This window comes from Gymnoscopelus microlampas, assembly GCF_963454915.1.
Source record: "Gymnoscopelus microlampas genome assembly, chromosome: 18".
In the NCBI taxonomy this organism is placed as follows: Eukaryota; Metazoa; Chordata; class Actinopteri; order Myctophiformes; family Myctophidae; genus Gymnoscopelus; species Gymnoscopelus microlampas.
This window is the reverse complement of record NC_139955.1, coordinates 26,683,227-26,710,518: the sequence shown is the minus strand read 5'-3', so window position 1 is coordinate 26,710,518 and position 27,292 is coordinate 26,683,227. Positions and strand designations below refer to the sequence as shown.

At 42.2% G+C, this 27,292-nt stretch overlaps 3 protein-coding genes and 1 pseudogene across 4 annotated transcripts in view; all 4 read left to right on the top strand.

The window, feature by feature from the left end:
• LOC311033398 (protocadherin gamma-A11-like) overlaps window positions 1-446 on the top strand; it is a 2,377-nt pseudogene extending 1,931 nt beyond the window's left edge. The window contains exon 1 of the transcript in view: window positions 1-446. This exon is cut by the window's left edge and continues 1,931 nt beyond it. The product of the transcript in view is annotated as a protocadherin gamma-A11-like (transcript).
• The window catches only part of LOC311065419 (protocadherin gamma-C5-like), a gene marked incomplete at its 5' end in the record, with an annotated part of 366,358 nt that overhangs the window by 195,779 nt on the left and 143,287 nt on the right, over window positions 1-27,292 (top strand). The gene's annotated exons all lie outside the window — the stretch shown is intronic.
• Window positions 15,308-17,656, top strand: LOC311033397 (protocadherin gamma-A11-like; the record flags this gene model as incomplete). The annotated part of the gene is made up of 1 exon (XM_084040907.1): window positions 15,308-17,656. The coding sequence occupies one exon, from the start codon at window positions 15,308-15,310 to the stop codon at window positions 17,654-17,656; it is 2,349 nt and encodes a 782-aa protein (XP_083897033.1).
• LOC311033396 (protocadherin gamma-A11-like) lies at window positions 19,849-25,942 on the top strand (the record flags this gene model as incomplete). The annotated part of the gene is made up of 2 exons (XM_084040906.1): window positions 19,849-21,186; window positions 24,788-25,942. 2 exons carry the CDS (start codon window positions 19,849-19,851, stop codon window positions 25,940-25,942), a joined length of 2,493 nt encoding a protein of 830 aa, XP_083897032.1.

The following is a 27,292-nucleotide window of genomic DNA, read 5'->3' as shown; positions in this document are numbered from 1 at the left end:
ACGTGGCGGTGGCTGACAGCTTCCCTGAAATTCTCTCAGAGTTCACTGACTTTACACACGACAAGGAGTACAATGACAATCTGACTTTTTATTTAGTCTTGGCTTTGGCTGTAGTTTCCTTCCTCTTCATCACTTGTTTGGTTGTTATTATATCAGTTAAAATTTACAGATGGAAGCAGTCTCGTATCCTCTGTCATTCCAATCTCCCGGTGATTCCGTATTATCCACCACGTTACTCAGACACTTTGGGGTCAGGGACTCTCCCTCATGTGTACAATTACGAGGTGTGCAGGACAACTGACTCCAGAAAGAGTGACTCTAAGTTCGGCAGAGCTGGTAGTCAGAACATACTGATAATGGACCCCAGTTCTGGAGGGACAATGCAGCGATTCTATAGTGAAAAGAGCATCCTGGATGAACCAGACTCTCCTCTAGAGGTGAGTTAACTATAGCGATTTAACCAACAATTTAACATAGTAAGTGAAACCATTGTGTTTTGAATTTAAAACAGTGTGAGATTAAGCCTCACGTTTGTGACTGTATTTGACAACACCACAATGTATTTTAAATAGGCCTAAATCTTGAATTTTCTTCTCTTTTTTTTGGTCATAATCCTTCTGTGATTGTGTTGTATATCAGCATGGCAGTTTCTGCTATTGTATTGCTGTCGTATATCAGTCATATAGTCTGTGGTCAAATTCACTGTTTCATCCCAGAGGAGATAAAGAAAAGATATCTTATCGGTAACGTTGCACAGGTTCTGGACATATATGGTTACATACCGTACATTTTGCTGCTGTTGACGTCGACCAGTTGGTTTAATCTGCGCAGCTGTCCTCCGTTCAATATCAACTGCGTTGTAGTGTCTGCTTTTTATGTTATTTTTCTTCTTGTAATGTTCGTATAAGCTTTATACAACAACAACACTTCACACACAATGCATATAAGCTCAGCGGAACAGCACATTAATATTACCTGGTGAAACTTCACTTGAAGGTCTGGTTCTATAGCGCATTATAATGCACTTATAAGGCTCCATAACACTCGTTATAATTATTTATACTTATATGCATTATAGACCCGACCTTTTAAGTGATGTTTTACGAAAGTGGCTTTGTCTACAAAACAATGACGACATTTTCTTCAGTAGCAAATACAATTAAGCTAAAGACCAAACAATTACCATACATTCAGAGAGAACACATAGACTCTAAATAATTATGCTCTCTTTTAGTTGTAAGATATTGTTTTTTGAAATGAACACGTTCACTGCATAACGGCGTTTGCAAATACATAGCCTAATAATTCGGTTAAAAAGGCCCAGTGGTGGAGAACAGCCCCCTGCACAAGCTGTGTATGTGTGTTGGTTGCGTTGGCGCTTTGCTGATACTAATTTGGTGTTTTGGGCTAGATCACATTTTTCTCTCTCAGATAACGTTGGCATTTCTACAAATATATTATGTTCTTAGTTGTTTTACTCGCATCATGCAGCTATTTCTTCTGCAGCAGCCTACCATTTCCACTACCGAAAAGTAGATACATTTACATCACAATTTAAAAATGTAAAATATATTTGCGTTGGCGTTCATGTTTTGGGCTCTAAGGGACGCTGTTGGTCAGAATAAAAATCTAACTGGTGTTATCATCTTTAAAGCTCCCTCCTCTGCTCTGCAACTGCTATGCCAAGGGAAGCAAAGAATCACTGTGCTTCATGCGAGGTGGGGCAACGCGGAGACACAGTTGAGACGAAGAATCCTGTTTAAATTTCACATAAATGTTTTTGGAAATATAGTAGTCTACCAATGCTGCCATGTGTTGACTTTTTGCTTCATTGTCAAGAGGAATAATACTTTCGAGTATCACACTGGATTTAATGCGTTGGGACATGGCGTCAAGACAGCCTCAATACGTAAAATGGCGTTTGTTTTCCATACTTGCACCAGAAATGTTGATCTTTTTTATGTTGCTTATTCACAATGCTGATGGTCAGATAAGATATTCCGTTCCAGAGGAGATGAAGAAAGGCTCTCTTATTGGTAACGTAGCACAGGACCTTGGATTGGATCTGAAAAGGCTCCGTTCTGGCCGGGCTCGTATCGTGACCGGAGAAAGCGTTCATTACACCGAACTGAAGACAGACAAAGGGATTCTAGTCGTCAATGAGAGAATAGACCGAGAGCAGCTTTGTGGCGACGTCACTCCATGTAGCTTCAGCTTCGAAATAATACTAGAAAATCCAATCGAACTCCATCGAGTTATTGTAGAGATCTTGGATGTGAATGACCATTCCCCTACTTTCAAAAACAGTCACATTCATTTGGAAATTAGTGAATCTGCTGCGATAGGATCTCATTTTCACTTAGAAAGTGCAGATGACCCTGACGTAGGACTTAATAGTTTTCAAAATTATGTTTTAAGCTCTAATGATAATTTTGCCTTGAAACAACATTCTAACGCTGACGGGAGCAAATTCGCAGAGATGATTTTACAGAAACCATTAGACAGAGAGTTAAATCCGCATCTCTCTTTAAAGCTGATAGCAGTAGATGGTGGGACTCCACCAAAATCGGGTACAGTGAATATCGATATAACTGTTTTAGACGCGAATGACAATTCTCCTGTGTTCAATCAGTCAGTGTACAGGGCTACTGTGATAGAAAACGCGCCCATTGGTACATATATCACAACCGTTAACGCCTCTGATGCTGACAGTGGATCAAATGGCATAGTGACTTATACGTTTTCTAACTTAAAGGGAAACCTGGCTGACATATTTGATATTGACAAGGCATCTGGAAAAATTTCTGTTGCAGGTAAGATAGATTTCGAAAAAGACAAAAAATATGAAATAAGAGTTGGCGCCCAAGATCAAGGTGGCCTTAATGATGCAAGTAAACTTATCATTGAGGTTATTGATGTTAATGACAATGCTCCAATCATAAATGTCATGTCGTTCTCTAACCCGATATCAGAAGATGCTCCTCCCGGGACGACTATAGCTGTCATCAATGTAAAGGATGCAGACTCAGAAAGAAACGGACAGATAACCTGCTCAATAGACTCGAAACACCCATTTAAAATTCAGTCGTCTTTAACCAACTATTACAGCTTGCTTTCAGATACGATTTTTGATCGTGAAACAAAAGCAGAATACAATATTACCATAACTGCTACCGATTCAGGGTCTCCTTCCCTATCTAGTGCAACAACTTTATGCCTAAAGATCTCTGACGTAAATGATAATGCGCCATTGTTCGAAAAACCAAGCTATTTGGCTTATATAGTTGAGAACAACTCACCTGGAGTGTCAATATTTACTGTGAGTGCACGAGACACTGATTGGAATCAAAACTCCAGAATTTCATACCTCATAGAGGACGCGCAAGTCAGTGGGAGCCCTGTCTCTGCTTATTTATCCATAAACTCTGAAACTGGAGTTTTACATGCAGTACGCACATTCGATTATGAGCAAATCAATCAACTTAAACTAGTTGTCAGAGCGCAAGATGGAGGCTCCCCTCCACTCAGTAGCAATGTTACTGTCACTATTTTAATTCAAGACCAGAATGACAACGCCCCTCAGGTTCTGTATCCAGTCCAGAGTGGTGGCTCTCTGGTGGCTGAAATGGTGCCCCGGTCAGCAGATGTGGGCTATCTGGTCACTAAAGTGGTGGCTGTTGATGTGGACTCTGGACAGAATGCCTGGCTCTCCTATAAACTACAGAAATCTACAGACCGAGCGTTGTTTGAAGTGGGATTACAGAATGGAGAAATAAGAACAATCCGTCAAGTCACTGATAAAGACGCTGTGAAACAAAGACTGACTGTTATAGTGGAGGACAACGGACAGCCTTCTCGTTCAGCTACAGTCAATGTTAACGTGGCGGTGGCTGACAGCTTTCCTGAAGTTCTCTCAGAGTTCACTGACTTTACACACGACAAGGAGTACAACGACAACCTGACGTTTTTCTTAGTCTTAGCTTTGGCTGTAGTTTCCTTTTTGTTCATCACGTGTTTAGTTGTTATTATATCAGTGAAAATATACAGATGGAGACAGTCTCGCATCTATCATTCCACTCTCCCAGTGATTCCATATTATCCACCTCGATACTCAGACACTTTGGGAACAGGGACTCTCCCTCATGTGTACAATTACGAGGTTTGCAGGACGACTGACTCCAGAAAGAGTGACTGTAAGTTCGGCAGAGCTGGTAGTCAGAACATATTGATAATGGACCCCAGTTGTAAAGGGACAATGCAGAGGATGCAGAATGAAAAGAGCATCCTGGATGAACCAGACTCTCCACTAGAGGTTTGTCTTTCGACACTGCATTACAGACAATTAAAAAAACTTTTGTGTGTGTGTGTGTGTGTGTGTGTGTGTGTGTGTGTGTGTGTGTGTGTGTGTGTGTGTGTGTGTGTGTGTGTGTGTGTGTGTGTGTGTGTGTGTGTGTGTGTGTGTGTGTGTGTGTGTGTGTGTGTGTGTGTGTGTGTTAAAATGTAATAACTTAAGCAAATACAGTGATAATGCCTTATGGGTGGTGCCCCAGACTATGTTCTGTTGGGTTTCAGCACCATGGACAGCGCAATGGCAGGAAAGCACTGCACAGTTCAAACCTCTCTCTCTCTCTCTCTCTGCTATTTTTTTTTAATGAACATGAAATGAAATAATTCATCATTTGTAAATGTAATATCCTATATAGTAACAAATAACTGTGTTAAAGGGCCCTTTCAACAGAACAGCTCCTGTCACAGTGAGCCAGGTATTGTTGCTCCTACTCGTTAGTGTTAGATGCTGCTATGCTGATAGCAATTTGGTGTTTGTGTTTGCTTTTTTCCCCCGTTTCCTTTTTTCGTATCAGATCACTTTTCTCACGAAATTTCGTTTTCATCGCCACAAAGAACCTATTGTGTTACTCATCATACCATTTCTACAAATATAATAACGCATACTTCGGTGCATTTGGGCTCTAAGGAATTGAAGCAAATGTTTATTCAGTAGCTTATATTTCTAAAGAGGTTTGGCTATTTGTGCTGCTTCACTGTAAACGTCGTGGCTGCCCCTGGAGTAGCGTCAGAGACAGTCTGTTGGTTGTGTTTCAGTACCATGGACAGCGTCATGTCAGGAAAGCTGCAGTGCAGCTGCACTGCATACTGGAGAGCTTGCAGTTCAGAGTTCTCTCTCGCTCTCGATGTCGATCTCTCTCCCTCCTGCCCTCACTCATATATCGCAAGTGTAAAATAATTGAAAAGGGGAGGGTTTTTAATTTTTCTACATCCCTCATTTAAACAGAATGATATTTTATTTAATTGTTCGGGTAACTTCATGTTTTATCAAAAAGAAATCCACATGACAGTATTTATTCTTGCCATGTTTCCTAATTGCCTGCATCGAAAGCTACATATATAGCCTATATTCTATGCGTGTAATGTATCTCACAGAACTCACTGGGACGCTGTTGGCTAGCATGTTGAGGAGTTGGAGCACATTTGCAGCAGTACCTCCCCCATCATCATCATTTGACCTATTTTAGTTAAGTCATTTCAACAGGGCCGGAGTGGGACTCCAAATCTGGCCGGGAGATACACGCCCACCCAGGCCACCCTGTGCGCGCGCAGCGCGCGCCGTTTTTTTTGGGGGGCCCTTTTTTTTGGGGGCCTTATTTTTGGGGGGCCTTACAAAAGGGGGGCCTTTTTGGGGGTTAAAGGTAGGGGGGAGGCCCGCAGCTGCACTGAGCTGCAAGCAACACTGACTGCATTGAATTGAAATTGACTGTGGTTGGCCTGGCCTGTGCTTAGGAGAGATTTTTTTTTGCTGCATCACTTAAGCGCCGCGCTGGCTGTGGATGGCTGGCCTGACCTGATATTTTTTTTTGATGCAAAAAAGAAAAAAAAAAATTTTTTTTTTTTTTTTTTTTTTTTTTTCAGGCAGGCCACTAGAGGGCAGGCCACCGGGAATAGTCCCGGTCCTCCCGACGGCCAATCCGGGCCTGCATTTCAATATGGAGGCAACTAAATGAAAAGGATAACAGATTTTATTGTGGTACAATTGTTACAAAGTTTTGGCAATTGGACTATAAGATATCATTTCGATGGTGGTGAAGAGACTGTGCAGATAGAGGGAGAAGTCTCCTTCTTCATCAATTCAGGAAAATAATTGTGGAGGTGGTGTAGGCTTAACGCTAACTGAATGAAAGAGAGAATCGCAGTTTCAGAGGTAATATAGGGAGATCATCACCTGATTGGCTAACTGTAAATTGAGACAATCTGATTGGTTGCGTATGCTCACTTTGATAATTTTTGGCTTTGACAAGTGGGACCTTTTATTCATATAATTATTTTCTATTTCGTTATATTAACTGGCCTGTTTGTATTATGCTGCATTATGCATTTTAATATGTACCTGGACTTTCCCCCTCAACATCACCTGGATATTTCCTCCTAGCTTATTGGTGGGATTCCATGATTGGACATCAACTCCATTTACTTTCCCATATACTACTTTCCCATATACGTCTGCGTTTATTTGATTCAGATGATGCGGTCAATTTGGACCGAAACGTTGTTCTGTTTTTAATACATTTTCAGATTGAAAATATTTCACTTCAACAGCATTTTTGATGTTCTTGTCTATTCAGAAAGAACTGGATAAATAATTAATTTGAGTACTGGACGGCTCTCCCACACCATCATACTGCTTTTATCATGGATTTTATTCCTTGTATTTTGTGTTTTTTGATGTATAGTTTACAATGTATTTGTTTAGCTGAGTCATTCTCTCTAACGTCACAGTTTTGTCAGATCACATTTTCTCGATTTTGACAGTCATCCCTGCACAGTAGAAATCTATAGTTTGGTGGTATACCATTTCCCTGTGTGTTGTCTATAAAACTATGATTAGCCCAGGTGTACTTCTAGCCACATGCTTTACTCTAGTCCCAATCTTTCTTCTACTTCTACTCTATCAGAGATGACTTCTTGCGTCTCCATGTGATTGTCTTCATTATTTACAGGTTTTGATTATGAATATGAACTATTTTGTTTTTATTAAATCTCTCTTGGCATTCACGTTTTGGACTCTAAGGGACGCTGTTGGTCAGAATAAAAATCAGACTGGAGTTCCCTTTAAAAATCCCCTCAGTCTTCTGTAGCTACTCAGACGACGAGTGTGAAGCACTGTGCTTCGAGGTGGGGCTATGCGTAGGAGAGGGTAATTTTGAGAATCCTATCTTAATTTTACAGAAATAATTTGGGGAATATAGATCTATAGCCTACCAAAGCTGCGATTGGATGATTTTATCACTTTGCTTCATTATCAAGAGGAGTTATCCTTTCGAGATTTACGTTGGATTTAAATGCGTTAGGACATGGCATTAATACAGTCCCAAAGTGTAAAATGGCGTTTGTTTTCGAAACCTGCGTTGGAGATGCTGACGGTTTTGATGTTGCTTATTCACAACGTGGATGGTCAAATGCGATATTCCGTTCCAGAGGAGATGAAGAAAGGCTCTCTTATTGGTAATGTAGCACAGGACCTAGGTTTGGATCTGAAAAGGCTCCGTTCTGGCCGGGCTCGTATCGTGACCGGAGAAAGCGTTCAGTACACCGAACTGAAGACAGACAAAGGGATTCTAGTCGTCAATGAGAGAATAGACAGAGAGCAGCTTTGTGGCGACGTCACTCCATGTAGCTTCAGCTTCGAAATAATTTTAGAAAATCCAATCGAACTCCATCGGGTTATTGTAGAGATATTGGATGTTAATGACCATTCCCCTACTTTCAAAACCAGTCACATTCATTTGGAAATTAGTGAATCTGCAACTATAGGATCTCAATTTGACTTAGAAAGCGCAGAAGACCCTGATGTAGGGCTTAATAGTTTACAAAATTACGTTTTAAGCTCCAATGATAACTTCATCTTAAAACAACATTCTAACGCTGATGGAAGCAAAATCACTGAAATGATTTTACAGAAACCATTAGACAGAGAATTAAATAGCCATCTTTCTTTAAAACTGATAGCTGTAGATGGCGGGACACCACAGAAATCAGGTACAGTGAATATCGATATAACTGTTTTAGATGCGAATGACAATACACCTGTTTTTAACCAGTCAGTATACCAAGCTACTGTAAGGGAAAATGCACCCATTGGTACATATATCTTTCCACTCAAACAGAGAGCGTCTCCTTTCAAACCCCAATGGTTCTAATCAGCCCCCCGCCCACAGGAGTAGCCCAATTCTCTCACAACTTGCTACAAAAATCCCTCATGAAAAACTATATAATCTACTACATTTCATTTTCCACCTTCACATGTGTCTCCTTCTCTAATAATCAAAAAGTGCTATATATTTCATCTCGCAATCTACTTCCGGATGGTTCGTTTTGCACCTTCTCTTGCCACATCGGTCACGGGAAAGAAATAAGCACTGCCGTGGTCTATGGAAACGACGAGCCCAAAAGTGCACCCAAATAAGCCCACAATCGCTTATACAAACAGTCAGACCTGGCAACGCAGCCTACGCCAATCATGCGTGAGAGATCTACAAGCTATGGGGCAGAGACGCCACCGTATCTTAGCAACAACTACAGCGCTCACTCTCATTGGTCGTGTCACGCTAAGAGCAGTCTCCAGACAATGGCATCTCAGAGAGCTTGCTGTAGTGTTTATATATCTATGGCTGTAGCCATCACAGTCTAGCCTGGGTGCCAGCCTGCTTCGCTGCGTTCGGCGGACTATTTTTCTCTCTCCAGAGAGAAAACAAAATCCGCCGAACGTAGCGAAGCAGGCTGTCACCCAGGCTAATCACAGTCAGTCGCAGCGACGACGGACAGGGCGCTGTGATAGCTGCCATGTCGCTAACGCTAACGTGGTTGTCATGCCTGCAGCGGCTGTGCAATCACTTTGTCAACAATGCACGTTCGTGTGGTGAATGTCAATATTGCTGCTCAGTTAGTCCATTGTAGATGGTGTATGTTTGTGTGTGTCTTCTGGAGAACTATGTAGCTCCACAGCAACTACAGTAACTAACGTAATGGCAGGACCGCCCCGTGCTACGCATGTTAGGCTGCATTATGGTCATGTAGTAAATTCAGATAATTTCGCTCAGATTAGAGCAGTGTTTATCAACCCTTTCAGCCCCCCCCCCCCCCCCCCCCAAATAAACGTACTTGATCTGGGGACCCCCCCATTCTGTTTGACTCCGTTCCACAAGTAAATATTGTGAAAATAGCCGATCTACAAGTTCGAAACGCCTCACGTTGAGAGGCTTTGCAAGCTTGTAGATCGGCTATTTTCTACATGATTGCCTCTTTCTTAGATTATTTGACAATGTGGCCCATGTTTTTATAGTATAGTTTGTTGACTACTTTTGTTGCAGAAATGGTCATTTCCTTTACTTTCGTTTTTTTATTGTCTCCGCCAGGCCGAAAGGCATGGCGCAAGACTATGTTTAACCCCCTGTCCGTCCGTCTGTGCTAGCTAATCTCTCACATCGTTGACTTGATCGCAGCGAAACTGAGCACACACACTCCCTGGATGCCAATTCAGAACCTCTGCCCTATTTCTTTCACATGGCCCTGTTACAGTGCCACCAGGAGGCCGCTTTTTGCTAAACACATTTTCTCACAGTACTCCTACATATTTTGCCCAAACATCACGCAAATCGGTACACAGTATCTCCACAGTCATTTAAAAAAAAGGCTCTTTCAGATTTTTCATATTCCATCCTGATTGGCTAAAATGGCTTCCAAAGTCTGCAGGACTGCTCCGTTTGGACCAAAATGCCTCACATTATGAACACAGCATGCACTTTCCGTGCAACTTTGCACCCACATTCCCACTATGCCGAGGAAGAAATTCCACTTGAGATTTCTCTCATCAGCCTCATGGTGGCGCTATAACAGCCCGATGTGGAGAGTCAGTGAGAGCTGGATAAACGAGGTAAAATGTGTCAAAAGGAGTCTGTACGGCTGTCGATACATGAACACATGACGTCGGTCGGAGAGGACATATTGTGTCTTTTGGACAAACAGCAGCGTGGTGCTGATGTTTGTTGTGTGAAGCAGCTTAATGTCAGAGTGTTTGTGTTGGAGCGCCTCAGTGCGGCTGCAGAGTTCATGTGCAACCTCTTCCAGAGAGACACAGAGACACTAGAAACTCTGCTGGAGAAAAAAAAACACTGCTGGGCATTGACTTTCATATGGACATTGGTCTACACACTGCAGGTATATCTGCTACACACACAACATCAAACTAAACACTACAGGTATGATGCAGCGTTTGCATTCCAGCCAGCATGCCAGCGTAGTTCCCATATGGTTTCAAGGTGGGCTAAACCATATGGACCCCATGTCAGCAATGTCAGCGGCATCCACTTCAGTCCCAACTGCGATGCCCATGCAGGCTATAAGTAGCTTCTACCTGGCCCTTAGGTGGGCCCCAACTAGCCATGTTTATGTGGGACCAAGGCGGGTCCTAACTGGGTTTGCCCATGCAGGCTTTAACTGGGTTCTACCTGGGCCCTAGGTGTACCCTAACCAACCAGAGTGCAGTGCCCATCGCTCCAATTGTTGTGACGTCAGGGCTCTCAATACTGCACATTGGTGGAGGAGGAGGGGCCGCAGGGCGACCGCACACATCGCTGAACCAATGGTAGCCCACGGATGTTTCCTCTGGGGATTTACAATCTGCCCCTCTATGCCACATATCATCCGCACTACAGGGTCTTCACTGACCGAGCCACGGCCCCACTGGCCCTCATGACGCTACGCCACTTATATGAGTTGCCAAGTGGCCGCGGGCGCTACGTGGGCGTGGCCGCGGGCTAGACGCGAGCCCCCGCGTAGCGGGGGCGAGCTTCTAGTTACTACAATCAACGCGTCAGATGCGGACAGTGGATCACGTGGCTTAGTGACTTACAGTTTTTCCAACTTAAAGGGGAATTTAGCTGGAATGTTTAATATTGACAAGGCATCTGGAAAAATATCTGTTGCCGGTAAAATAGATTTTGAAAAAGACAAGAAATATGAAATAAGAGTAGGCGCTAAAGATCAAGGTGGTCTAACTGCTGCGAGTAACGTCATCATTGAGGTTATTGATGTTAATGACAATGCTCCGATCATAAATGTCATGTCGTTCTCTAGCCCGATATCAGAAGATGCTCCTCCCGGGACAACTATTGCTGTCATTAATGTAAAGGATGCAGACTCAGAAAGAAACGGACAGATAACATGCTCAATAGACGCAAAACAACAATTTAAAATTCAGTCGTCTTTAACCAACTATTATAGCTTGCTTTCAGATACAATTTTTGATCGTGAAACAAAAGCGGAATACAATATTACAATAACTGCTACCGATTCAGGGTCTCCTTCCCTATCTAGTGCAACGACTTTATGCCTAAAGATATCTGACGTAAATGACAATGCACCATTATTTGGCAAACCAAGCTATTCGGCTTACATAGTTGAGAACAACTCCCCTGGAGTCTCAATATTTACTGTTAGTGCACGAGACTCTGATTGGAATCAAAACGCCAGAATCTCATACCTCATAGAGGACACACAAGTCAGTGGGAGCCCTGTCTCTGCGTATGTATCCATAAACTCTGAAACTGGAGTTTTACATGCGGTACGCACATTCGATTATGAGCAAATCAATCAACTTAAACTACTTGTCAAAGCGCAAGATGGAGGCTCCCCTCCACTCAGTAGCAATGTGACTGTCACTATTTTCATTCAAGACCAGAATGACAACGCCCCTCAGGTTCTGTATCCAGTCCAGAGTGGTGGCTCTCTGGTGGCTGAAATGGTGCCTCGTTCAGCAGATGTGGGCTATCTGGTCACTAAAGTGGTGGCTGTTGATGTGGACTCTGGACAGAATTCCTGGCTCTCCTATAAGCTACATAAAGCCACAGACAGGGCACTGTTTGATGTGGGATTACAGAATGGGGAAATAAGAACTATCCGTCAAGTCACTGATAAAGATGCTGTGAAACAAAGGCTGACTGTCATAGTGGAGGACAACGGACAGCCCTCTCGTTCAGCTACAGTCAATGTTAACGTGGCAGTGGCTGACAGTTTCCCTGAAGTTCTCTCTGAGTTCACTGACTTTACACACGACAAGGAGTACAACGACAACCTGACGTTTTTCTTAGTCTTAGCTTTGGCTGTAGTTTCCTTTTTGTTCATCACGTGTTTAGTTGTTATTATATCAGTGAAAATATACAGATGGAGACAGTCTCGCATCTATCATTCCAGTCTCCCAGTGATTCCATATTATCCACCACGTTACTCAGACACTTTGGGTACAGGGACTCTCCCTCATGTGTACAATTACGAGGTGTGCAGGACAACTGACTCCAGAAAGAGTGACTGTAAGTTCGGCAGAGCTGGTAGTCAGAACATACTGATAATGGACCCCAGTTGTACAGGGACGATGCAGAGGATGCAGAATGAAAAGAGCATCCTGGATGAACCAGACTCTCCTCTAGAGGTTTGTCTTTCAACACTATATATCGAAAGCAATTTAAAGTAAATGTCATCACTCAAATATTACGATTCAAGCTCAGTGTCATCACACCTTCCATAGAAATCAAACGTATTTTCAACTTGATTAGTTCCTCAAAAGCTTAATGATCGTGCACTAATGATCAACACATCATATACATTTTATTGATGATAGGGGTGTGTGTGTGTGTGTGTGTGTGTGTGTGTGTGTGTGTGTGTGTGTGTGTGTGTGTGTGTGTGTGTGTGTGTGTGTGTGTGTGTGTGTGTGTGTGTGTGTGTGTGTGTGTGTGTGTGTGTGTGTGTGTGCAAATGCTATGATCATGCATTATCGTTGTGGAGGTGCCCCAGAGACTATTGTCTCTTTTTGGTGTGTTTCAGCACCATAGTCAGGAAAGCACTGCACAGTTCAAAGCTCTCTCTAGCTCGCTCTCTCTTACTGTCTGCGTTTTCTGAAATTAGCAGGAAATGATATACTCTTCACGACGTAATGGCATTTTTAAATGTAGTTTCCAATATTGTAACAAATAACTGGGTTAAAGGGCCCTAACAGCAGCTCCTGTCACAGTGAGCCGGGTATTGTTGCTTCTACTAGTTCTAGATGCTGCTGTGTTGCCAGTGCCGCTATGCTGATAGCAATTTGGTGTTTGTGTGTGGATTTATTTTGTCCTTTTCTCCTGTGAGATTACTCTCTCTCTCTTTCTCTTTCTCTTTCCCCCCCCCCCCCCCCCAAGTTTTTGTTTTCATTGTGAGTATCCTCACACATCATAGTATTTCTACGAATATAATAATGCATACTTCAGGTGCATATTTTCTTAGTTGTTTGACTCCCATCATGTCAATAAAACATCGACTGGTGCACTTGGACACATCATCAATGTTGTTACCTGGAGTCACTGCTGTTTCGGGTCTTGCAACAGACACCCTCCTCCAGGCGACCCGACCGAGGCTGATCAGACCCATGCCTGTGTCCAAGTAGCATGCTACTGCTGCCCCCAATGTCTCTTAGAGGTGAAGTTAGAGATAGTGCTAATTAGGGGGTTAGGTTTAGCCTGGCGCTAGCCAGACCGACTACGCAGATGCATGCTGCATTTACAACATGCAACATGCATGGATCCACGCCATCGGTCCGATGCCATCGGACCAATGCCAAGCCAGGAAAGTTGAGATGTTGAAGCTGTTGGCAACACTAGGATGCTCTATAGGCACTGTGGTTTGGCTCCAGGCCTGGCTCCTCCCATGCAACTATTACATCTGCAGTGCCGTTTTAACTCTTACAAAAGTAGAGAAATTTAACAATTACAAAAATAAGTGTGTGTGTGTGTGTGTGTGTGTGTGTGTGTGTGTGTGTGTGTGTGTGTGTGTGTGTGTGTGTGTGTGTGTGTGTGTGTGTGTGTGTGTGTGTGTGTGTGTGTGTGTGTGTGTGTGTGTGTGTGTTAATACATCAAGCTCTCTACTTTTGTGAAATTTAGTATAGTAATATAGTATTGGCGTTTTGTTAAACAGCCTATGTGTTGACATGAATGTTTTTGGCTGTGTTTATTGCAGTATATTACGAAAGGAGTTTGGTTTGTGCTTAGTTGTAAACGTCGTGGCTGCCCCTGGAGGAGCCTCAGAGACGATCTGTTGGTTGTGTTTCAGTACCATGGACAGCGTCATCATGTCAGGAAAGCTGCAATGCATACTAAAATGCTTGCAGTGTGTGTGTGTGTGTCTCTCTCTCTCTCTCTCTCTCTCTCTCTCTCTCTCTCTCATATATAACATTTCTACATCTCTCATTTAAACAAAATCAGTTTTAATTTCATTGCTGGAGTAAGTTCGTTTTATATTAAAAATAATTCCACATTACAGTAATTATTCTTGACTTGTTTTCTAATTGCCTGCATTGAAAGGTACACGTAGCCTACATTTTAATGTGTGATGTATCTCACTGAACTCACTGGGACGCTGTTGGCTAGCATGTTTTGGAGCACATTTTCAGCATGCAGTACCTCCCCCATCATCATCAGATTTGCCCTTACCTGTAAAGGTAAGGGCACCTATACAGGAGGTACCTGTAGAGGTAACAAGTTGAAAAGAGTAACATAATTTAGAGTTTTGTCAGATCACTTTTTCTCGATTTTGACTTCCATGCACAGTTCAATTCTTATATAGTGGTACCCCATTTGCCTTTACGTGTTGTCTATACAACTATGATTAGCCCAGGTGTGCATTTTAACTCACACATGCTTTCCTCTAGTTTCAATCTTTCTTCTACTTCTAGTCTATCGCTGACTTCTTGTATCTCCTTTTGTTTTCCTTCATTGTCTCCGCCAGGCCGAAAATTAATTACATGTTATGATTATGATGAACTATTTTGTTTCATTAATTCTCTCTTGGCATTCACTTTTTGGACTCTAAGCGACGCTGTTGATCAGAATAAAATCGGACTGGAGTTCTCAGCTTTAAAAAAAAAAAAGAACTCAGTCCTCTGCTCTGTAGCTACTCTGATGACGAGTAAAGCACTGTGCTTCGAGGTGGGGCTATGCGGAGGAGACAGTCATTTCGAAGAATCCTATAATTTTACAGAAATAATTTGGGGAATATAGATCTACCGCATACCAAAGCTACGATTGGATCATTCTGTCTTTTTGCTTCATTGTCAAGAGGATTTATCCTTTCGAGATCTACGTTGGATTTAAATGCGTTAGACATGGCATTAATACAGCCCCAAAGCATAAAATGGCGTTTGTTTTCAAGACCTGCATTCGAGATGCTGATAGTTTTGATGTTGCTTATTCACAATGTTGATGGTCAAATGCGATATTCCATTCCAGAGGAGATGAAGAAAGGCTCTCTTATTGGTAATGTAGCACAGGACCTGGGGTTGGATCTGAAAAGGCTTCGTTCTGGCCGGGCTCGTATCGTCACCGGAGAAAGCGTTCAGTACACCGAGCTGAAGACAGACAAAGGGATTCTAATCGTAAATGAGAGAATAGACAGAGAGCAGCTTTGTGGCCACGTCACTCCGTGTAGCTTCAGCTTTGAAATTATTCTGGAAAGTCCAATTGAACTCCATCGAGTAATTATTGAAATATTGGATGTTAATGACCATTCCCCTACTTTCAAAAACAGTCACATTAATTTGGAAATTAGTGAATCTGCTGCGATAGGATCTCATTTTTACTTAGAAAGTGCAGAAGACCCTGACGTAGGACTTAATAGTTTACAAAATTACGTTTTAAGCTCCAATGATAACTTCGTCTTGAAACAACATTCTAATGCCGATGGAAACAAATTCGCAGAAATGATTTTACAGAAACCATTAGACAGAGAATTAAATAGCCATCTATCTTTAAAACTGATAGCAGTAGATGGTGGGACTCCGCAGAAATCAGGTACAGTAAATATCGATATAACTGTTTTAGATGCGAATGACAATGCACCTGTTTTTAACCAGTCAGTATACCAAGCTACTGTGAGGGAAAATGCACCCATTGGTACATATATTACTACTATCAACGCGTCAGATGCTGACAGTGGATCAAATGGCATAGTGTCGTACAGTTTTTCCAACTTACAAGGGAACTTGGCTGACATGTTTGATATTGACAAGACATCTGGAAAAATATCTGTTGCCGGTAAAATAGATTTCGAAAAGGACAAGAAATATGAAATAAGGGTTGGGGCAAAAGATCAAGGTGGTCTAACTGCTGGGGGTAAAGTTATCATTGAGGTTATTGATGTTAATGACAATGCTCCAATCATAAATGTCATGTCGTTCTCTAACCCGATATCAGAAGATGCTCCTCCCGGGACAACTATAGCTGTCATCAATGTAAAGGATGCAGACTCAGAAAGAAATGGACAGATAACCTGCTCAATAGACTCGAAACACCCATTTAAAATTCAGTCGTCTTTAACCAACTATTATAGCTTGCTTTCAGATACGATTTTTGATCGTGAAACAAAAGCAGAATACAATATTACCATAACTGCTACCGATTCAGGGTCTCTTTCCCTATCTAGTGCAACAACTTTACGCCTCAAAATCTCTGATGTAAATGATAATGCACCATTGTTCGGCAAACCAAGCTATTCGGCTTATATAGTTGAGAACAACTCCCCAGGAGTGTCAATATTTACTGTGAGTGCGCTAGACTCTGATTGGAATCAAAACGCCAGAATATCATATCACATAGAGGACACGCAGGTCGGTGGTAGCACAGTCGCTGCGTATGTATCCATAAACTCTGAAACTGGAGTTTTACATGCAGTATGTACATTCGATTATGAGCAAATCAATCAACTTAAACTACTTGTCAAAGCGCAAGATGGAGGCTCCCCTCCACTCAGTAGCAATGTGACCGTCACTATTTTCATTCAAGACCAGAATGACAACGCCCCTCAGGTTCTGTATCCAGTCCAGAGTGGTGGTTCTCTGGTGGCTGAAATTGTGCCCCGTTCAGCCGATGTGGGCTATCTGGTCACTAAAGTGGTGGCTGTTGATGTGGATTCTGGACAGAACGCCTGGCTCTCCTATAAACTACAGAAAGCCACAGACAGGGCTCTGTTTGAAGTGGGATTACAGAATGGAGAAATAAGAACAATCCGCCAAGTCACTGATAAAGACACTGTGAAACAAAGGCTGACTGTTATAGTGGAGGACAACGGACAGCCCTCTCGTTCAGCTACAGTCAATGTTAACGTGGCGGTGGCTGACAGCTTCCCTGAAGTTCTGTCAGAGTTCACTGACTTTACACACGACAAGGAGTACAATGACAACCTGACGTTTTTCTTAGTCTTAGCTTTGGCTGTAGTTTCCTTTTTGTTCATCACGTGTTTAGTTGTTATTATATCAGTGAAAATATACAGATGGCGACAGTCTCGCATCTATCATTCCAGTCTCCCAGTGATTCCATATTATCCACCACGTTACTCAGACACTTTGGGGACAGGGACTCTCCCTCATGTGTACAATTACGAGGTGTGCAGGACAACTGACTCCAGAAAGAGTGACTGTAAGTTCGGCAGAGCTGGTAGTCAGAACATACTGGTAATGGACCCCAGTTGTACAGGGACGATGCAAAGGATGCAGTATGAAAAGAGCATCCTGGATGAACCAGACTCTCCCCTAGAGGTTTGTCTTTCGATACTTACGTTATAGACAGACAATTTAAAGAAAATGTGATATCACTCAAATATTACAATGCAAATTCAGTATTGTAAATGTAGCTTGTCGCATAGGTCTACTCTACACAGTCATCAAACTTTCCATGTCAAATGCATTTTTGATTTAAAAACTAACTCCATTGTCGTGTGTGTGTGTGTGTGTGTGTGTGTGTGTGTGTGTGTGTGTGTGTGTGTGTGTGTGTGTGTGTGTGTGTGTGTGTGTGTGTGTGTGTGTGTGTGTGTGTGTGTGTGTGTGTGTGTGTGTGTGTGTGCAAAATGTAATAATGTAAGCAAATGCTTTGATAATGCCTTATTAGAGGTGCCCCAGAGTCTGTTGGGTTTGTTTCAGAACCATGGATAGCGCAAGGGCAGGAATGCACTGCACAGTTCTCTCTCTCTCTCTCTCTCTCTCTCTCTCTCTCTCTCTCTCTCTCTCTCTCTCTCTCTCTCTCTCTCTCTCCCGCCCTCTCTCCCGCCCTTTCTCCCATACGGTGTGAGTGTAAAATAGTGTAAAGTGTAAAATAATTGAAAGGAGAGGGTCTTTAATATTTCCACATCTCCCATTTAAACAGAACCATCTTTTATATAATTGTAGTAACTTTGTTTTTTATCTAAACATTGTCTACATGACAGTAACTATTCACAGTATTATTGCCATATTTTCTAATTGCCTGCATTGAAAGGTACACATGGACTAAATTGTATGTGGGTAATATATCTCACTGAACTCACTGGGACAATAATGGCTAGCATGTTGAGGAGTTTCAGCATTTGCAGCATCCTCCCCCATCATTATCATGTGACCTATTTTAGTTTGGTCAATTCAATAAGGAGGCAACAAGTTGAAAAGGGTAATATAAATGGTTGTGGTACAATTGTTAGAGTTTTGGAAATTTTACTATATTAATTCCTATTTCATAGGATTGTAGGCTCTATGGTGATAGAGGAGAGAGAATCCCCCTGGAATCTAGACGTTAGAGGAGGTGGTGGTGATGAAGAGACTGTGCAGATATAGGGAGAAATATCCTTCTTCATCAATTCATTACAATACTTGTGATGATGGTGTAGGAGGTGGTTTGCGCTAACTCTGAATGAAAGAGAGTGACAGTTTCAGCAATGTATGGAGATCATCGGAGATCATCACCTGATTGGCAAACTGGAAATTGAGACAATCTGATTGGTTATGTATGTTCACTTGACTTTGAGCATTTTGGAATGAAAGGCTTTGACAAGTGGGACCTTTTATTCATTCATAGGTTTTATATTTTGTTATATTAACTGGCCTATTTATATTATGCTGCAATATGCATTTTACGTGGACTTTACACCTCAAAATTACCTGTATGTGTCCTCCTCCATGATAGCTGATTGGTGGGGTTCCATGATTGAACCTCAACTCCATAGTCCCCCATATATATGGGTCTGCATTTATTTGATTCAGATGATGCGGCCAATTTGGACCGAAATGTTGTTCTTTATTTAATAAAACAGTCAGAATGAACTGGGTAAATAATTAATTTGAACACTGGACAGCTCTCCCCCACCACCGTACTCATGGTGTACTTCTTTCTATTTTTCCTTTTTATGTCATTTACAATGTATTTGTTTAGCTGAGTCATTCTCAGTTTTGTCAGAACTTTTTTTTTTTTTTTTTTTGACATCCCTGCACAGTAGAAGTCTTAGTGGTACACCATTTCCCTGTGTGTTGTCTATAAAACTATGATTAGTGCAGCTGTACATCTAGCCACATGCTTTACTCTAGTTCCAATCTTTATTCTACTTCTACTTCTACTCTATCAGAGTTGACTTCTTGTGTCTCCATTTGTTTGCCTTTATTATTTATGTTTTTATTATGATGAACTATTTTGTTTTCATTAAATCTCTCTTGGTATTCACGTGTTGGACTCTAAGGGACGCTGTTGGTCAGAATAAAAATCAGACTGGAGTTTTCAGCTTTAAAAAAAAACTCCCCTCAGTCCTCTGTAGCTACTCTGATGACGAGTGAAGCACTGTGCTTCGAGGTGGGGCAACGCGGATGAGACAGTAATTTCGAAGAATCTTCGGGGGAATTTGGGGAATATAGATCTAAAGCCTACCAAAGTACGATTGGATCATTCTGTATTTTTGCTTCATTGTCAAGAGGATTTATCCTTTCGAGATTTACGTTGGATTTAAATGCGTTAGGACATGGCATTAATACAGCCCAAAGGTGTAAAATGGCGTTTGTTTTCCAGACCTCCGTTGGAGATGCTGATGGTTTTGATGTTGCTTATTCACAACGTTGATAGTCAAATGCGATATTCCATTCCAGAGGAGATGAAGAAAGGCTCTCTTATTGGTAATGTAGCACAGGATCTCGGATTGGATCTGAAAAGGCTCCGCTCTGGCCGGGCTCGTATTGTGACCGGAGAAAGCGTTCAGTACACCGAACTGAAGACAGACAAAGGGATTCTAGTCGTAAATGAGAGAATAGACCGAGAGCAGCTTTGTGGTGACGTCACTCCATGTAGCTTCAGTTTCGAAATAATTCTAGAAAATCCAATCGAACTCCATCGAGTTATTGTAGAGATCTTGGATGTTAATGACCATATCCCTACTTTCAAAAACAGTCACATTAATTTGGAAATTAGTGAATCTGCAACAATAGGATCTCATTTTCACTTAGAGAGTGCAGAAGACCAAGACGTAGGACTTAATAGTTTGCAAAATTATGTTTTAAGCTCTAATGATAATTTCGCCTTGAAACAACATTCTAACGCTGACGGAAGCAAATTTGCAGAGATGATTTTACAGAAACCATTAGACAGAGAGCTAAATCCGCATCTCTCTTTAAAGCTGATAGCAGTAGATGGCGGGACTCCACAGAAATCCGGTACAGTGAATATCGATATAACTGTTTTAGACGTGAATGACAATTCTCCTGTGTTCAATCAGTCGGTGTACAGGGCGTCTGTGATAGAAAATGCGCCCATTGGTACATATATTACAACCGTTAACGCCTCGGATGCTGACAGTGGATCAAATGGCATAGTGACTTATATGTTTTCCAACTTAAAGGGGAACCTGGCTGGAATATTTAATATTGACAAGGCATCTGGAAAAATATCTGTTGCAGGTAAGATAGATTTCGAAAAAGACAAAAAATATGAAATAAGAGTAGGCGCCCAAGATCAGGGTGGCCTTAATGATGCGAGTAAACTTATTATTGAGGTTACTGATGTTAATGACAATGCTCCGATCATAAACGTCATGTCATTCTCTAGCCCGATATCAGAAGATGCTCCTCCCGGGACAACTATAGCTGTCATCAATGTAAAGGATGCAGACTCAGAAAGAAACGGACATATAACCTGCTCAATAGACTCGAAACACCCATTTAAAATTCAATCGTCTTTAACAAACTATTACAGCTTGCTTTCAGATACAATTTTTGATCGTGAAACTAAAGCAGAATACAATATTACTATAACTGCTACCGATTCAGGGTCTCCTTCCCTATCTAGTGCAACAACTTTATGCCTAAAGATCTCTGACGTAAATGATAATGCGCCATTGTTCGGCAAACCAAGCTATTCAGCATATATAGTTGAGAACAACTCTCCTGGAGTGTCAATATTTACTGTGAGTGCGCTAGACACTGATTGGAATCAAAACGCCAGAATCTCATACCTCATAGAGGACAAGCAAGTCAGTGGGAGCCCAGTCTCTGCATATGTATCCATAAACTCTGAGACTGGAGTTTTACATGCGGTACGCACATTCGATTATGAGCAAATCAATCAACTTAAACTAGTTGTCAAAGCGCAAGATGGAGGCTCCCCTCCACTCAGCAGCAATGTGACTGTAACTATTTTCATTCAAGACCAGAATGACAACGCCCCTCAGGTTCTGTATCCAGTCCAGAGTGGTGGTGCGCTGGTGGCTGAAATGGTGCCTCGTTCAGCCGATGTGGGCTATCTGGTCACTAAAGTGGTGGCTGTTGATGTGGACTCTGGACAGAATGCCTGGCTCTCCTATAAACTGCAGAAAACAACAGACAGGGCACTGTTTGAAGTGGGATTACAGAATGGAGAAATAAGAACAATACGTCAAGTCACTGATAAAGATGCTGTGAAACAAAGGCTGACTGTCATAGTGGAGGACAACGGACAGCCCTCTCGTTCAGCTACAGTCAATGTTAACGTGGCGGTGGCTGACAGCTTCCCTGAAGTTCTCTCTGAGTTCACTGACTTTGCAGGAGACAAAGAGTACAATGACAACCTGACGTTTTTCTTAGTATTGGCTTTGGCTGTAGTTTCTTTTTTGTTCATCACGTGTTCAGTTGTTATTATATCAGTGAAAATATACAGATGGCGACAGTCTCGCATCTATCATTCCAGTCTCCCAGTGATTCCATATTATCCACCACGTTACTCAGACACTTTGGGAACAGGGACTCTCCCTCATGTGTATAATTACGAGGTGTGCAGGACAACTGACTCCAGAAAGAGTGACTGTAAGTTCGGCACAGCTGGTAGTCAGAACATACTGATAATGGACCCCAGTTGTACAGGGACGATGCAAAGGATGAAGTATGAAAAGAGCATCCTGGATGAACCAGACTCTCCTCTAGAGGTATTTCTTTCAGGCTATTTGTGCACTGTTCAGTTCAAAATCTCACTGCACTGACATCATGGAGGTACCTCAGAGACCATTGGTTGCGTTTCAGTACCATGGACAGCGTCACGTCAGAAAAGCTGCACTGCACACATTGTGTGTGTGTGTGTGTGTGTGTGTGTGTGTGTGTGTGTGTGTGTGTGTGTGTGTGTGTGTGTGTGTGTGTGTGTGTGTGTGTGTGTGTGTGTGTGTGTGTGTGTGTGTGTGTGTGTGTGTGTGTGTGTGTGTGTGTGTGTGTGTGTGTGTGTGTGTGTGTGTGTGCAAATGCTTTGATAATGCCTTATTGGAGGTGCCCCAGAGACTGTTGGGTGTGTTTCAGCACCATGGATAGCGCAGGGGCAGGAATGCGCTGCACAGTTCATTCTCTCTCTCTCTCTCTCTCTCTCTCTCTCTCTCTCTCTCTCTCTCTCTCTCTCTCTCTCTCTCTCTCTCTCTCTCTCTCTCTCTCTCTCTCTCTCTCTCCTAGTAGTCAGAGAGGTCTGACTACTAGGTCTGAGAGGTCTGACTATTTGTGCAATGATTAGCTATAAACCTCCCCCTGAGCCTGGAGTTGTCTGTTTCCGTACCATGGACAGTATCATGTCTGGAAAGCTGTACTGCATGCTGGTCAGCCTGTAGTTCAAATCTCTCTCTCACTCTGTCTCTCTCTCTTATTTTTATCTCCTTCCCTCCACCCCACCCTCTCTCTCATGTGGTGTAAAATAAAGTAAGGTGAGGGTTATTTATATTTCTACATATCTAATTTAATCAGAATCAAATAAAATGTAGTTGTTTGAATAACGTAGGTTTTTATTGGCAATTTTTCACAAGTTACATAACGGTAAGATTCTTGCCATGGTTTCTAAGTGTCTGCATCGACGGGTGAACCTGGCCTACATTTAACGTGTGTAATGTATCTCACTGAACTCACTGGGACGCTGTTGGCTAGCATGTTGAGGAGCTAGGGCATATTTGAAGCAGTACCTCCCCCATCATCATCAGATGTAGAGGGAAATGAGACAAACTGATCGAGATACGGATTCGGAATAAACAGGATGATATTTGCTACTACTTATTTCCATTCCTTCAGTGGTGTGTGGATTGAAAGTTTTTACTAACGGAGCGTAAATTCCAATCATTCTTGTACAATATGATTTCCTCGTGTTGTGTGTCACGAGAACTGCAGGGCAGAACAATGAGACGGCAAGTACTGTTTTTTGTAATTTCGGTATTTCATCTTTGCTCGGTGCTTGGGCAGGTCACTTACTCGATTCCCGAAGAAATGGTGAAAGGATCTTTAGTCGGTAACATAGCTCAGGATTTAGGTTTGGATGTGAATAGATTTAAATCGGGAAAAGCTCGCCTACACACTGGAAATAACGCACAATACATCGAATTGAATAAAGAAAGAGGAGTGCTCCTCGTCAAGGAAAGAATAGACAGAGAGGTGCTGTGTGGACAGACAACGCCTTGTGCTTTGCATTTTCAGATTATTTTTGAAAATCCCATTGAATTTTACAGGGTTACAATCGAAATTACTGACGTTAATGACAATGCACCTCTTTTTCAAAAGGACTCAATGAAATTTGACATCAGCGAATCGGCTTTAATTGGTGCTAGATTTGCACTTGACAGGGCTTTCGATTCAGATATTGGAATAAATGGACTCCAAAGCTATTCACTTAATCCCACCGATAATTTTATTTTAAAGTTACATGGTGAGGCTGATGGCAGTAAAAAGATAGAAATGGTTTTGCAGAAACATTTAGATCGAGAAAAACAGGAGCAGATGTCCTTACTGCTCACTGCAGTGGATGGGGGAGAGCCGATTCGGTCTGGAACTGTGAAAATACACATTACTGTTTTAGACGCAAACGACAACTCTCCTGTCTTCACTCAATCAATATATAAGGCAACATTGGCAGAAAATTCTCCAATAGGTACATTATTAACTGCAGTAAAAGCAACAGATAAAGACCAAGGATCCAATGGTTTAGTGACGTACTCAATATCAAGTAGCGCAGCTGGTATAACGGACCATTTCGAAATAGATGAAAATGATGGTAATGTACGTTTGAAAGGTACACTTGATTATGAAAAGGCGAAACACTATAAAATTGATATTGAAGCTAAAGATCAAGGAGGTCTATCAGACTCTAGTAAGTTAATTGTAGACATTATTGATGTTAATGATAACAAGCCACTTATAGATCTAATGTCAACGTCACAATCCATTCCAGAGAACTCTCCGCCTCAGACAGTAATAGCAGTCATGAGTGTGCACGACCCCGACTCGGACAATAACGGAGTAGTCAATTGTATTCTGGACGAAAATACCCCGTTCTTGATAAAATCCACATCCAATGGCTTCTATAGCCTCGTTACAGACAGTGATTTAGACAGAGAAGGAGCCTGTCAGTATAATATCAGTGTGATGTGTTCAGACGGGGGAGTGCCCTCGCTCTCCAGCAGCGTCACTCTCACCTTACAGATCTCAGATGTGAATGACAACGCTCCTGTCTTTGAAAAGACATCGTATGAGGCCTACATCATAGAAAACAATACACCAGGCCTCTCTATATTCACGTTAAAAGCCAAAGACTCTGACTGGAACCAGAATGCCCGTGTTTCTTACATATTGGAGGACTCGTCAGTTAACGGAGTGCCCGTCTCCTCATATGTGTCGGTCGCTGCTGATAGTGGGGTCATACATGCAGTGCGTTCTTTTGACTACGAACAGATTAAGGATTTCCAGTTCTATGTCAAAGCTCAGGATGGAGGCTCTCCTCCACTCAGTAGTAATGTGACAGTGAAAGTACTGATCCAGGACCAGAATGACAATGCTCCTCAGGTTCTGTATCCAGTCCACAGTGGTGGTTCTCTGGTGGCTGAAATGGTTCCCCGTTCAGCAGATGTGGGCTATCTGGTCACTAAAGTGGTGGCTGTTGATGTGGACTCTGGACAGAACGCCTGGCTCACCTATAAATTGCAGAAAGTCGTAGACAGGGCGTTGTTTGAAGTTGGATTACAGAATGGAGAAATAAGAACAATACGTCAAGTTACTGATAAAGATACTGTGAAACAAAGACTGAGTATTATAGTGGAGGACAACGGACAGCCCTCTCGTTCAGCTATAGTCAATGTTAACGTGGCGGTGGCTGACAGCTTCCCCGAAGTTCTCTCTGAGTTCACTGATTTCACACAAGACAAGGAGTACAATGATAACCTGACGTTTTTCTTGGTGTTGGCTTTGGCTGTAGTTTCCTTTTTGTTCATCACCTGTCTAGTTGTTATTATATCAGTGAAAATATACAGATGGAGACAGTCTCGCATCCTCTACCATTCCAGCCTCCCAGTTATTCCATATTATCCACCACGTTACTCAGACACTTTGGGGACAGGGACTCTTCCTCATGTGTACAATTACGAGGTGTGCAGGACGACTGACTCCAGAAAGAGTGACTGTAAGTTCGGCAGAGCTGGTAGTCAGAACATACTGATTATGGACCCCAGTTCTACAGGGACAATGCAACGGATACAGAGTGAAAAGAGCATCCTGGATGAACCAGACTCTCCTCTAGAGGTTCGTCTTTCGATAGACTATTTCACTTTTTTAATTCCCTGTCAGCACTGTATGACAATTTAAAGAAAATATAATATCACTCAAATATTACAGTGTGACCTTTTTCCATATTTAATGTATCTTATTTCTGATTTAAGATAAGTCATTATATCATTAATCAAAGTAGAGTTTCCCAACACTTAATTGGTGTGCACCAATGACCAAAATCATAACTCTATTGTTCAAAGTAATGAGTCTTGTTTAGTTTTTAATTGTGTGTGCGTGCTTGTGTTGTGTGTGCGTGCGTGCGTGCGTGTGTGTGTGTGTGTGTGTGTGTGTGTGTGTGTGTGTGTGTGTGTGTGTGTGTGTGTGCAGTGAGTGAGAGGTTTTATACATTGTTTTGTTAAATTAAATAATAATCGAAGCAAAGGCTGTAATTTTTGCAGTATTGTAAATAGCTTGGCTATGTGTGCACTGTTCGGTTAAAACCTCACTGCACTGACATCGTGGAGGTACCTCAGAGACCATTGTATGATGGGTGTATTTTGGTACCATGGACAGCGTCACGTCAGTAAAGCTGCACTGCACACATTTCTTTCTCTCGCTCTCTCTTGTCTCACGTTTTGGTCTCTATGGAAGCTGTGTGTGTGCGTGTGCGTGCGGGTGTCTATGTTTTTGAGTGGTGCCAACCACTCCTATATCTGACTTTATCCGTGTGTCCGTCCGTATGTATGCATGTATGTCCAATAAACAAACATTGATGACAACATCAATACGGGGCTCATCAAAGGCACCACTTTCTTCACACAGGGTGTGATTTTTAGCGGCGCTAGCCGCTCTATACCTTTAGGTATAGAGGGGATCCTGCTATATACCTGACTTTGTCCGTGTTCACCGTCAACGCTCTGATTGGTCAGACCCGTCAACGCTCTGATTGGTCAGACCCGTCAACGCTCTGATTGGTCAGACCCGTCAACGCTCTGATTGGTCAGACCCGTCAACGCTCTGATTGGTCAGACCCGTCAACGTTCTGATTGGTCAGACCCGTCAACAAAGTGATTGGTCAAGCTTCACGTGACACATGGCTATAAACACATTATAAACACATATCGATGACAAAATGTATCAAAGGCGCCGCTACCTTCACACAGGGTGTGATTTTTTATTTAACATATTAACAGTCTGCAAAAAGCGTGTCTTGTCTTTCTCTCTGTCTGTCTGACTTAGTACACACACAAACGCACACACACACACACACACACACACACACACACACACACACACACACACACACACACACACACACACACACACACACACACACACACACACACACACACACACACACATTCTGAACATTAGTTCATTATTACGTGTGTATTGATACACAGAAACCTACTCTATACATACAATCAAATATCTATAAACAACATC